Here is a 13,651-nt window from a genome sequence, read left to right on the forward strand (position 1 = left end):
GCACCAGCAGAATAGTGAGTGCAGCTCTGGGGTATAATACAGAATGTAACTCAAGATCAGTAATGTAATGTATGTACACAGTGACTGCACCAGCAGAATAGTGAGTGCAGCTCTGGAGTATAATACAGGATATAACTCAGGATCAGTAATGTATATACACAGTGACTCCACCAGCAGAATAGTGAGTGCAGCTCTGGAGTATAATACAGGATGTAACTCAGGATCAGTAATGTATGTACACAGTGACTGCACCAGCAGAATAGTGAGTGCAGCTCTGGAGTATAATACAGGATGTAACTCAGGATCAGTAATGTAATGCATGTGCACAGTGACTGCACCAGCAGAATAGTGAGTGCAGCTCTGGAGTATAATACAGGATGTAACTCAGGATCAGTAATGTATGTACACAGTGACTGCACCAGCAGAATAGTGAGTGCAGCTCTGGAGTATAATACAGGATGTAACTCAGGATCAGTAATGTAATGCATGTGCACAGTGACTGCACCAGCAGAATAGCGAGTGCAGCTCTGGAGTATAATACAGGATGTAACTCAGGATCAGTAATGTATGTATACAGTGACGGCACCAGCAGAATAGTGAGTGCAGCTCTGGGGTATAATACAGGATGTAACTCAGGATCAGTAATGTAATGTATGTACATAGTGACTGCACCAGCAGAATAGTGAGTGCAGCTCTGGAGTATAATACAGGATGTAACTCAGGATCAGTAATGTAATGTATGTACACAGTGACTGCACCAGCAGAATAGTGAGTGCAGCTCTGGGGTATAATACAGGATGTAACTCAGGATCAGTAATGTATGTATACAGTGACGGCACCAGCAGAATAGTGAGTGCAGCTCTGGGGTATAATACAGGATGTAACTCAGGATCAGTAATGTAATGCATGTACACAGTGACTCCACCAGCAGAATAGTGAGTGCAGCTCTGGAGGATAATACAGGAGATAACTCAGGATCAGTAATGTAATGTATGTACACAGTGACTGCACAAGCAGAATAATGAGCGCAACTCTGGAGTATAATACAGGAGGTAACTCAAGATCGGTAATGTAATGTATGTACACAGTGACTGCACCAGCAGAATAGTGAGCACAGCTCTGGAGTATAATACAGGATGTAACTCAGGATCAGTAATGTAATGTATGTACACAGTGACTGCACCAGCAGAATAGTGAGTGCAGCTCTGGAGTATAATACAGGGGGTAACTCAGGATCAGTAATGTAATGTATGTACACAGTGACTGCACCAGCAGAATAATGAGCGCAGCTCTGGAGTATAATACAGGAGGTAACTCAGGATCAGTAATGTAATGTATGTACACAGTGACTCCACCAGCAGAATAGTGAGTGCAGCTCTGGAGTATAATATAGGATGTAAGTCAAGATCAGTAATGTAATGTATGTACACAGTGACTGCACCAGCAGAATAGTGAGTGCAGCTCGGGAGTATAATACAGGATGTAACTCAGGATCAGTAATGTAATGTATGTACACAGTGACTGCACCAGCAGAATAATGAGCGCAGCTCTGGAGTATAATACAGGAGGTAACTCAGGATCAGTAATGTAATGTATGTACACAGTGACTCCACCAGCAGAATAGTGAGTACAGCTCTGGAGTATAATACAGGATGTAACTCAGGATCAGTAATGTAATGTATGTACACAGTGACTGCACCAGCAGAATAATGAGCGCAGCTCTGGAGTATAATACAGGAGGTAACTCAGGATCAGTAATGTAATGTATGTACACAGTGACTCCACCAGCAGAATAGTGAGTGCAGCTCTGGAGTATAATATAGGATGAAACTCTGGATCAGTAATGTAATGTATGTACACAGTGACCGCACCAGCAGAATAGTGAGTGCAGCTCTGGGGTATAATACAGGATATAACTCAGGATCAGTAATGTAATGTATGTACACAGTGACTGCACCAGCAGAATAGTGAGTGCAGCTCTGGAGTATAATACAGGAGGTAACTCAGGATCAGTAATGTAATGTATGTACACAGCGACTTCACCAGCAGAATAATGAGCGCAGCTCTGGAGTATTTTACAGGAGGTAACTCAGGATCAGTAATGTAATGTATGTACACAGTGACTCCACCAGCAGAATAGTGAGTGCAGCTCTGGAGTATAATACAGGATGTAACTCAGGATCAGTAATGTAATGTATGTACACAGTGACTCCACCAGCAGAATAGTGAGTGCAGCTCTGGAGTATAATATAAGATGTAAGTCAGGATCAGTAATGTAATGTATGTACACAGTGAGTGCAGCTCTGGAGGATAATACAGGAGGTAACTCAAGATCAGTAATGTAATGTATGTACCCAGTGACTGCACCAGCAGAATAGTGAGTGCAGCTCTGGAGTATAATACAGGAGGTAACTCAGGATCAGTAATGTAATGTATGTACACAGTGACTCCACCAGCAGAATAGTGAGTGCTGCTCTGGAGTATAATACAGGATGTAACTCAGGATCAGTAATGTAATGTATGTACACAGTGACTGCACCAGCAGAATAGTGAGTGCAGCTCTGGAGGATAATACAGGAGATAACTCAGGATCAGTAATGTAATGTATGTACACAGTGACTGCACCAGCAGAATAGTGAGTGCAGCTCTGGGGTATAATACAGAATGTAACTCAAGATCAGTAATGTAATGTATGTACACAGTGACTGCACCAGCAGAATAGTGAGTGCAGCTCTGGAGTATAATACAGGATATAACTCAGGATCAGTAATGTATATACACAGTGACTCCACCAGCAGAATAGTGAGTGCAGCTCTGGAGTATAATACAGGATGTAACTCAGGATCAGTAATGTATGTACACAGTGACTGCACCAGCAGAATAGTGAGTGCAGCTCTGGAGTATAATACAGGATGTAACTCAGGATCAGTAATGTAATGCATGTGCACAGTGACTGCACCAGCAGAATAGTGAGTGCAGCTCTGGAGTATAATACAGGATGTAACTCAGGATCAGTAATGTAATGCATGTGCACAGTGACTGCACCAGCAGAATAGCGAGTGCAGCTCTGGAGTATAATACAGGATGTAACTCAGGATCAGTAATGTATGTATACAGTGACGGCACCAGCAGAATAGTGAGTGCAGCTCTGGGGTATAATACAGGATGTAACTCAGGATCAGTAATGTAATGTATGTACACAGTGACTGCACCAGCAGAATAGTGAGTGCAGCTCTGGGGTATAATACAGGATGTAACTCAGGATCAGTAATGTATGTATACAGTGACGGCACCAGCGGAATAGTGAGTGCAGCTCTGGGGTATAATACAGGATGTAACTCAGGATCAGTAATGTAATGTATGTACACAGTGACTGCACCAGCAGAATAGTGAGTGCTGCTCTGGAGTATAATACAGGAGGTAACTCAGGATCAGTAATGTAACAATGTACACACTGACTGCACCAGCAGAATAGTGAGTGCAGCTCTAGAGTATAATACAGGAGGTAACTCAGGATCAGTACAGGATCAGTAATGTATGTACACAGCGACTGCACCAGCAGAGTAGTGAGTGCAGCTCTGGAATATAATACAGGATGTAACTCAGGATCAGTAATGTAATGTATGCACACAGTGACTGCACAAGCAGAATAGTGAGTGTAGCTCTGGAGTATAATACAGGATGTAACTCAGGATCAGTAATGTAATGTATGTACACAGTGACTGCACCAGCAGAATAGTGAGTGCAGCTCTGGAATATAATACAGGATGTAACTCAGGATCAGTAATGTAATGTATGTACACAGTGACTGCACAAGCAGAATAGTGAGTGCAGCTCTGGAGTATAATACAGGATGTAACTCAGGATCAGTAATGTATGTACACAGTGACTGCACCAGCAGAATAGTGAGTGCAGCTCTGGAGTATAATACAGGATGTAACTCAGGATCAGTAACGTAATGTATGTACAAAGCGACTGCACCAGCAGAACAATGAGTGCAGCTCTGGAGTATAATACAGGAGGTAACTCAGGATCAGTAATGTAATGTATGTACACAGTGACTGCACCAGCAGAGTAGTGAGTGCAGCTCTGGAGTATAATACAGGAGGTAACTCAGGATCAGTAATGTAATGTATGTACACAGTGACTGCACCAGCAGAATAGTGAGTGCAGTTCTGGAGTATAATACAGGATGTAACTCAGGATCAGTAATGTAATGTATGTACACAGTGACTGCACCAGCAGAATAGTGAGTGCAGCTCTGGAGTATAATACAGGATGTAACTCAGGATCAGTAATGTAATGTATGTACACAGTGACTGCACCAGCAGAATAGTGAGTGCAGCTCTGGAGTATAATACAGGAGGTAACTCAGGATCAGTAATGTAATGTATGTACACAGTGACTGCACCAGTAGAATAGTGAGTGCAGCTCTGGAGTATAATACAGGAGGTAACTCAGGATCAGTACAGGATCAGTAATGTAATGTATGTACACAGTGACTGCACCAGCAGAATAGTGAGTGCAGCTCTGGAGTATAATACAGGATGTAACTCAGGATCAGTAATGTAATGTATGTACACAGTGACTGCACCAGCAGAATAGTGAGTGAAGCTCTGGAGTATAATACAGGATGTAACTCAGTATCAGTAATGTAATGGATGTACACAGTGACTCCACCAGCAGAATAGTGAGTGCAGCTCTGGAGTATAATACAGGATGTAACTCAGGATCAGTAATGTAATGTATGTACACAGTGACTGCACCAGCAGAATAGTGAGTGCAGCTCTGGAGTATAATACAGGATGTAACTCAGGATCAGTAATGTAATGGATGTACACAGTGACTCAACCAGCAGAATAGTGAGTGCAGCTCTGGAGTATAATACAGGAGGTAACTCAGGATCAGTAATGTAATGTATGTACACAGTGATTGCACCAGTAGAATAGTGAGTGCAGCTCTGGAGTATAATACAGGAGGTAACTCAGGATCAGTACAGGATCAGTAATGTAATGTATGTACACAGTGACTGCACCAGCAGAATAGTGAGTGAAGCTCTGGAGTATAATACAGGATGTAACTCAGTATCAGTAATGTAATGGATGTACACAGTGACTCCACCAGCAGAATAGTGAGTGCAGCTCTGGAGTATAATACAGGATGTAACTCAGGATCAGTAATGTAATGTATGTACACAGTGACTGCACCAGCAGAATAGTGAGTGCAGCTCTGGAGTATAATACAGGATGTAACTCAGGATCAGTAATGTAATGGATGTACACAGTGACTCAACCAGCAGAATAGTGAGTGCAGCTCTGGAGTATAATACAGGATGTATCTCAGGATCAGTAATGTAATGTATGTACACAGTGACTGCACCAGCAGAATATTGAGTGCAGCTCTGGAGTATTATACAGGATGTAACTCAGGATCAGTCATCTATGTACACATGGATACTTATATAAAATATTTATGTATAAAAAGCCTTTATTGTTCTTAAATTTTAAAATGTTATAGTTTGAGAAATAATAGCATGAACAGATCTACGACTCCAGCAATCTATAATTACACTGGACTACACTACAGTAACTTGTACGACATTGTGATCATTGTTACCTGTGTTACTTGTTCAGAATTTTTCTCCTTAGGAAGCAATAAAAGAAAAGAGGAATATATAATAATAAAGTAACCGCAGAGGAGTTGAGCACAAACCATTGATCCTGACTCCACATACTCTGCAGGTTATTTCTGCTGTACACAAGAATAAAGAAAATTGGGGGGGTTGCAGAATGTGGGGTTCAGCAATGAAGGTCTCTGATTTATATCACTTTATTCACTGTCATTTTCTTATGATCAGAACCTCCACAGGTTTTGGAAAATCCCTATCGGCTGGTTACAGACAACAACAGACACCGGCGCTGAGTCTCTGCTGCTGCTGGTGTCTGTTATTGTCTGCAGCGCTAACATCACGGTAACAGCGCTGCAGTCAATTGGTAAGTTCAGAGGCTCTGAGCGTCTCATACCAGCAACTCGGGCAGAAGCGCTTAGTTATTGGCTGCCGCGCTGTTGCCGTGACATTAGTGCTGCAGGCAATAAGAAGCACTGGGAACAGCGGCTGAGACTCTACACTGGACCCGGGGAAGGTGAGTAAGGCATTGTTTGTTTGCTTTTATTTTTTAAACAAACTGCAACTGGGGAACAGGCGTTCCGTCTCATCTCATGTGCTCGTCACACAATGTCATTCAAGTAACAATGGACGTAGCACACAGAGCAGCTCCGACACCACCGTACAGGCAAAATATACACACAGAACAAGGGGGCGCAGGTGGAGCGGACTCGGGGTCACCCCTTCCTGCGTATCACACGCGCTCAGTCTTGCTCTATGTAGCCTGGCAACAATCTACCAAGGTCTGTTCCCAAGGTCAGCCGCACGATATTAACAATACTCATAACGGAGGATGGGAACCAGCAGAGACCACCGATCATCACCTGACACTGCGCAGGATATAAGTATGTGCTGAATATTCTATATACTGTATATACAAGATACATGCACTATCTATCCCTCCTTATCTACAGGACATGCGCTCCAGGCTCATCTCATTAGTACATAATCTGATTACGGATCTCTTCCTGCTCCCATATAACAATTCACTGAGAAAAAGGGAAAGCCTCTCTTCTTTAGTGTTTGTTCACACTGTGGCCCTGATTTATCACATTATTGTATGCAAAGAGTGAAATCTGTAGGAAATCTACAGCAATTCCTGCAGTGCAGTCTACACACATTGTTCTGGAGTTTGCTGCGATGTTTGTTCCTTTAGGGTGAAATTGCAGTGATGAACATTATGCGACCGTCCGTCATCTCAATTGATTGCAATACAAAATATCAGCAACGACTCCTGCAGCTCGAGAATTCACCTTCTAAGGGGGTCCTCTCACTGGCAAATGGTAAAAAAAAATTACAAAATGTTTACAAAGACAAACAACTCTCCAATTTACCTCTTATTAAAGGGGTTGCCCAGTACTATTGATAATGCCCCAATGTATTTATATGGTGAAAAGAAGTTTCTTTGTAAATACCTTGCGCTGCTGTTCTAACCTGTGAGTGGCGCCATCGGTGGCCGCTCACAGGCATCACGTGACCCTCGGCTGCAGCCGGCTCTGACATCCGCTGACGTCAGCCAAAACTTGACGTGACTCGGGGGTGACTGAGTGCTGCGTTCCACGGTGGATGCTGGGCTGTGGGTGAGATTACCCCGCGCGTCACATCCAGCATTCACAGCGGGGACCACGTCATTGATGTCACGCCTCATTTGACGTGACATCAGCAGATGCCAGAGCCGGCTGCAGCCGGGGGTCACGTGATGCCTGTGAGCGGCCAGGGATAGCGCCACTCACAGGCATAAACAGCAGCACAAGCTATTTACAAAGACATTTCTTTTCCCCATAAAAATACATTGGGGCATTATCAATAGTACTGGACAACCCCTTTAAAATACTCTGTGTTCTCAAGAATAGTTTACTGATCGTTGGCAAGAAGTCTGCGCTTACATGTCTGACACAGCTGCAAGCGCTGCTCTGGAGCGGGCAGGGGCGCTGAGTCTGGAGGACTTCAGTGAGGTCAATGCTGCAGAGGCAAAGCCGTCACCGCGAAGAGCAGACAGCGCACAGTGCAGGACGGAGGTGCCATCACCGCGAAGAGCAGACAGCGCACAGTGCAGGACGGAGGTGCCATCACCGCGAGGAGCAGACAGCGGAGCAATCACCGCGAAGAGGAGACAGCGCACAGTGCAGGACGGGGAAGCCATCACCGCGAGGAGCAGACAGCGCACAGTGCAGGATGGAGGTGCCATCACCGCGAGGAGCAGACAGCGCACAGTGCAGGACGGGGAAGCCATCACCGCGAGGAGCAGACAGCGCACAGTGCAGGACGGGGAAGCCATCACCGCGAGGAGCAGACAGAGCACAGTGCAGGACGGGGAAGCCATCACCGCGAGGAGCAGACAGCGCACAGTGCAGGACGGGGAAGCCATCACCGCGAGGAGCAGACAGCGGAGCCGTCACCGCGAGGAGCAGACAGCGGAGCAATCACCGCGAGGAGCAGACAGCGGAGCCGTCACCGCGAGGAGCAGACAGCGGAGCAATCACCGCGAGGAGCAGACAGCGGAGCAATCACCGCGAGGAGCAGACAGCGTCACACAAGATAAGATACACGGCTCAGCAGACAGTATCACACAGGAGAGGATTAGATACATAGCTCAGCAGATGGTATCACACAGGATAGGATTAGATACACGGCTCAGCAGACAGTATCACACAGGAGAGGATTAGATACACGGCTCAGCAGACAGTATCACACAGGAGAGGATTAGATACACTGCTCAGCAGACAGTATCACACAGGAGAGGATTAGATACACAGCTCAGCAGATGGTATCACACAGGATAGGATTAGATACACGGCTCAGCAGACAGTATCACACAGGAGAGGATTAGATACACAGCTCAGCAGACAGTATCACACAGGAGAGGATTAGATACATAGCTCAGCAGACAGTATCACACAGGATAGGATTAGATACACGGCTCAGCAGACAGTATCACACAGGATAGGATTAGATACACGGCTCAGCAGACAGTATCACAGGATTAGATACACGGCTCAGCAGACAGCATCACACAGGATTAGATACACGGCTCAGCAGACAGTATCACAGGATTAGATACACGGCTCAGCAGACAGCATCACACAGGATTAGATACACGGCTCAGCAGACAGCATCACACAGGATAGGATTAGATACACGGCTCAGAAGACAGTATCACAGGATTAGATACACGGCTCAGCAGACAGTATCACACAGGATAGGATTAGATACACGGCTCAGCAGACAGTATCACACAGGATGGGATTAGATACACGGCTCAGCAGACAGTATCACACAGGAGAGGATTAGATACACGGCTCAGCAGACAGTATCACACAGGATTAGATACACGGCTCAGCAGACAGTATCACAGGATTAGATACACGGCTCAGCAGACAGTATCACAGGATTAGATACACGGCTCGCCTTTAGTAACTCTCCCCCTGCTGTCTCTGTCTCTCTGTCCCTCCATAGTTCCTCCTGTCAGTCACACTGCGCCTCCCCCGGTCTCACCTGGTCGCACGGCTCCTTCTCCAGGATGCGGCCGCACACCTGGGAGCATTGCTCGAACTTCCGTCTGCGAAAATAGCTCCAAGCCTGGAGAAGCGGATCCATCTGTGGCCCCATCATCCTACACCAGCTGAGGCACGGGCCCCGTCACCCTGACAACGGCCAGGCGCGCCGTCCGCGCGTAGCAACAGCAGGGTCCTGAGAGTCCGGGGCTGCCCGCTGAGCCGCCTGTGCCGCTGTGGGTCCTTGGAGAGCTGTTCTGTGAGCGCCTGACTCCGGGATGAGCGCGGTGCTACTCGCTGGTGTAGATATTGTTCATGTTGTTTTTTTTATTTTGCTGCAGTTCATACAGTCAGTAAGGCAAGAAGTTGTGTGCGATATCAGAGCCTCATACATGTGCACAGTGAGAGGGGAGGTCGGTGTGTTATCCCTAGCAACCGGTCCAGTGACCTCTTTTTCCATCATCTAATAGCAGAGATCTCATGGTTGCTATAGCAATTTACACCGCAGTCACTAAGAGCCCCCGGCACATCCCCCCCCCCCTCCCCCGGCAACAGAGCCCACCACAGTCCCCTGCCCCCGGCAACAAAGCCCACCACAGCCTCTGCCCCCCGGCAACAGAGCCCACCACAGTCCCCTGCCCCCGGCAACAAAGCCCACCACAGCCTCTGCCCCCCGGCAACAGAGCCCACCACAGCCTCTGTCCCCCAGCAACAGAGCCCACCACAGCCCCTGCCTTCCCCCGGACAACTGAGCCCGCTACAGCCACCTGGCAACAAACAGAGACCACCACTGCCTCCTCCACTGACAACTGAGCCCACCACAATCCCCCGGCAGCAGTGCCCACCACATAATGATACTATCGGTAGCCATAGTGCACCCTTTTTATGCAGTTTTCTAATAAAGAAGAAAGATCAGCACCGCACAGAGATCTCCTCTGTGATTGGTTTATGGTCTTATGGCCTCTGGGAGACGCTATGACACTGCTCCAGAAAAACCTGGAGCACTGGTCTAGGACAGTGGGCGGAAGTCGGCATAGGTGGGTACAGGGATAGTGAGGGTGTGGTCCGGTGGGGGCCGTTTATAAGGTCACCCTGGGAGGGGGTCAGGCCTCTTTCCCCGCTCCCAGGGCACAGGACAAGATTCCCGCCAGCCCTCCCTGTTTGGAAAATTTCACGGGTCATAGTGGCGTTTTTTCACATGCTGTATTCAACCATAATTTGTATGTTGAGGAATGCGTCATTGTATTTCTTAATTAGTATATGGGAAAATTCACCAGCTCACCTGAGCAAGGGCGTCCTGAAGCATGGATACGAGGCACTGCTCGCAGTGAATCCACATGGAATAAGAAGAAAGGAGTTCCAGGTTCATAAATAGTCCAAAGTTCCTTTATTGTAGATATTTTATAAAATCAGATTCCACAGTCATCTTCTATGGCCAGGGCAACGCGTTTCGAACGCGGGATTTCCCTTCTTTGTCAAGACACTTGTCTTGAGTCTTGACAACGAACGCAAATCTCGTGTTCGAAACACGTTGCCCTGGTCATAGAAGATGACTGTGGAATCTGATTTTATAAAATATCTACAATAAAGGAACTTTGCACTATTTATGAAGCTGGAACTCCTTTCTTCTTAATCCATATTTCTTAATTAGCACTGTATATCTTGTATCGTGTCATATTTTATCACGCCTAAAAAGAGTTAAGATTAGCTGAACCTTTAAGCCCAAGGGAAGGGCAACCCTTCAGCCATGGTTCCCTTGAGGTTTCCACCACAGGGTTTTTTTCCTCTGCTGAGTGCTGTAGGGTGACTTAGTGAGTCAGAGGTTTGCCAAAGCTGCCCTTTGAGGGGCACGCGGTCTTCAGGATCCTTGAAGTTGGTTATAAATTGGTATTTAAGTGTCAACAGGACATGGATCCCTCGGTTATAAGTGGTATTTGAATCTGGTGATTTATGGGACTTACGACACATGAATGTCGAGTCCCAGGTATGGCGGTTTTAACCGTTTCTGAACCCCCTTTCGAGGGAGTTCTTGGTGCTCCTGAGCTTGAGGATTGCGGCTGGGAGTAAGTGCATTGAGGTCACCAGACTCTTCTTAGCTTCAAGGACCCTAACACGATTTGTTTATAGAACATGGTTTTAATTGCTACTGTTATAATAAAGGGCCCCTGTGGCCAATTGTATTCAAGCCACGATGTCTGTCGTTCTTGGGGTTAGAAGTAAGATGGGGGCAGGGGCCAACCAACCGAGAATTGGCAATACCAACGTCATGCGCTGCACCGCACATGTACATGGTTCTCCCCGTGTGTCAGTGCCGTGCTGTGTCTGCAGCTTCTCTGGGTTTGTGTGAGGACGGAGCAGGATGTGATCTCGCAGACCTCGCCGCTGCCAGACTCTGTCGTCGTGGTGCAGGACCGAGATATCTCCCTCTTCCCGGCTCCTAATGGGATGTGATGGGTCCTGTCAGCAGCGCACGACGATCGCCCTGATGAAATCCTTAATGCTGTCACTCAGCCCAAAATCCCAGGGTGCCCCTTACTGGCTGTAAAGTGGTAGGTACTCCATAGAAAATACATGCAAATATTCCTGCCGCACACGCCACTGACACATGGGACACGGGACGCTCACGCCACTGACACACGTGACGCTCACGCCACTGACACACGGGACATGTGACGCTCACGCTCCACCTTCTGAATTTCTCATTGTTGCCCCCTCCACCCATGTGCACAGGCGGCTCTGTCAGTATCTGCCCCTAAACATCTGCTTTCTCTGTGTCGGGGTCGGCAGTATTTGAATCCTTTTGCTACTCAGCTGCGGATTTACCACTGATGACTAACTATAGAGCGCCCCCTGCGGCCAGTCCATGATAGAGCGCCCCCTGCAGCCAATCCATGATAGAGCGCACCCTGCGGCCAGTCCATGATAGAGCCCCCCCTGCGGCCAGTCCATGATAGAGCCCCCCCTGCGGCCAGTCCATGATAGAGGGCCCCCTGCGGCCAGTCCATGATGGAGGGCCCCCTGCGGCCAGTCCATGGTGGAGCGCCCCCTGCGGCCAGTCCATGGTGGAGTGCCCCCTGCGGCCAGTCCATGGTGAAGCGCCCCCTGCGGCCAGTCCATGGTGGAGCGCCCCCTGCGGCCAGTCCATGGTGGAGCGCCCCCTGCGGCCACTCCATGATGGAGCGCCCCCCTGCGGCCACTCCATGATGGAGCGCCCCCTGCGGCCAATCCATGATGGAGCGCCCCCTGCGGCCACTCCATGATGGAGCGCCCCCTGCGGCCAATCCATGATGGAGCGCCCCCTGCGGCCAATCCATGATGGAGCGCCCCCTGCGGCCACTCCATGATGGAGCGCCCCCTGCGGCCAGTCCATGATGGAGCGCCCCCTGCGGCCAGTTCATTATAGAGCGCCCCCTGCGGCCAGTCCATGATAGAGGGCCCCCTGCGGCCAGTCCAAGGTGGAGCGCCCCCTGCGGCCAGTCCATGGTGGAGCGCCCCGTGCAGCCAGTCCATTATAGAGCGCCCCCTGCGGCCAGTCCATCAGTACTTGTCAGCTATGGGAATCGTTTATGGAATCTCTAGAATGCTGAAATACTGTTTTACTTCCAAGGCATCATCAATGATCCCTTGTCTACGGGGCCAGCGTGCCATTATAATGAGTGGATAAATGAATATTAACCCTTGACTACCATTGGTGATGACACAGACCTGTTGCTTTAACCCATACGCTATCTGTCATTCAAAGAACCTGAACCTGATAAATAATCGCCCATATATTCCGGACCTCCAGTAGGACACGGGCACCGCAGCCATCAGCCCATATTGAGCAGAGGCAGTAATCAGTATTTCCGCCCCGTCTCCGGCACCAGTTAGTTCTTAATTATTCTGTTTGTTGTTCTGCCAGCGGTCCCCGGTGCGTCCAGCGTTATCATGCCTGTCTCGTTCCTGCACTTCCCACTGATCAGAGGATTTGTGCAGCACGAGAACTGAAAACCCTGCAGCCACAGCGTCACCTCTGTCAATCACATGCGGTGAGATACCGTGACGAAGATTGGCGCAGTTGTATCCAGTGCGCGCACACATCAGCGTCTGCCCAATCAATCCCGTGAGCAGCTCTAGGTATGAAAGGAAACAAGTGCGTCCTCATATACTAACAGGAAGCGGAGGAACTTATAGGGAACCCATCATCTTCTGCCTGATCCACGGGCGGCATGAATCAGAGGCTGCCTGGGTTATTGCAGCCGTGTATGTTTTACTCTGAGACGCTGCAGCGCTTCACAGAAAACATAATTTGGAAAGTCAGCCATGGACTATTTGTCTTCTTGATTGACTAATCCAAGGCAGGACCCGGCACCGGGCAGAACAATCAGAGCCTGGCTCCAGTGATAATTTGGAAAGCTGGACTGGGACCATGCGTCTTGGCTGACTAGTCCGAGGCAGGACCCGCTGCTTTACCCCACCCTGGTCCTTTTCACTGACTGGTCTCTGTCTGTAT

General features: G+C 48.2%; 1 protein-coding gene across 3 annotated transcripts in view; it reads right to left on the reverse strand.

Annotated features, from left to right (window-relative positions):
* TTC8 (tetratricopeptide repeat domain 8) overlaps window positions 1–9,571 on the reverse strand; it is a 34,432-nt gene extending 24,861 nt beyond the window's left edge. Inside the window, exons 1-2 of one of the 3 annotated variants that reach the window (XM_073638222.1) lie at window positions 9,161–9,571; window positions 5,617–5,643 (exon numbers count right to left, since the gene is read on the reverse strand). In XM_073638222.1, coding sequence (XP_073494323.1) covers window positions 5,617–5,643; window positions 9,161–9,277 — 144 coding nt within the window. In that variant the 5' untranslated portion in view covers window positions 9,278–9,571. Of the gene's footprint in view, window positions 1–5,616; window positions 5,644–6,784; window positions 6,916–9,160 lie in introns of those variants that run through there. The other 2 variants (XM_073638223.1, XM_073638224.1) reach the window with 2 other exon arrangements.
* Window positions 9,572–13,651: the final 4,080 nt, after the last annotated feature.

This window comes from Phyllobates terribilis, unplaced genomic scaffold, assembly GCF_046119375.1.
Source record: "Phyllobates terribilis strain yellow unplaced genomic scaffold, ASM4611937v1 Scaffold_7__3_contigs__length_470593459, whole genome shotgun sequence".
Lineage (NCBI taxonomy): Eukaryota > Metazoa > Chordata > Amphibia > Anura > Dendrobatidae > Phyllobates > Phyllobates terribilis.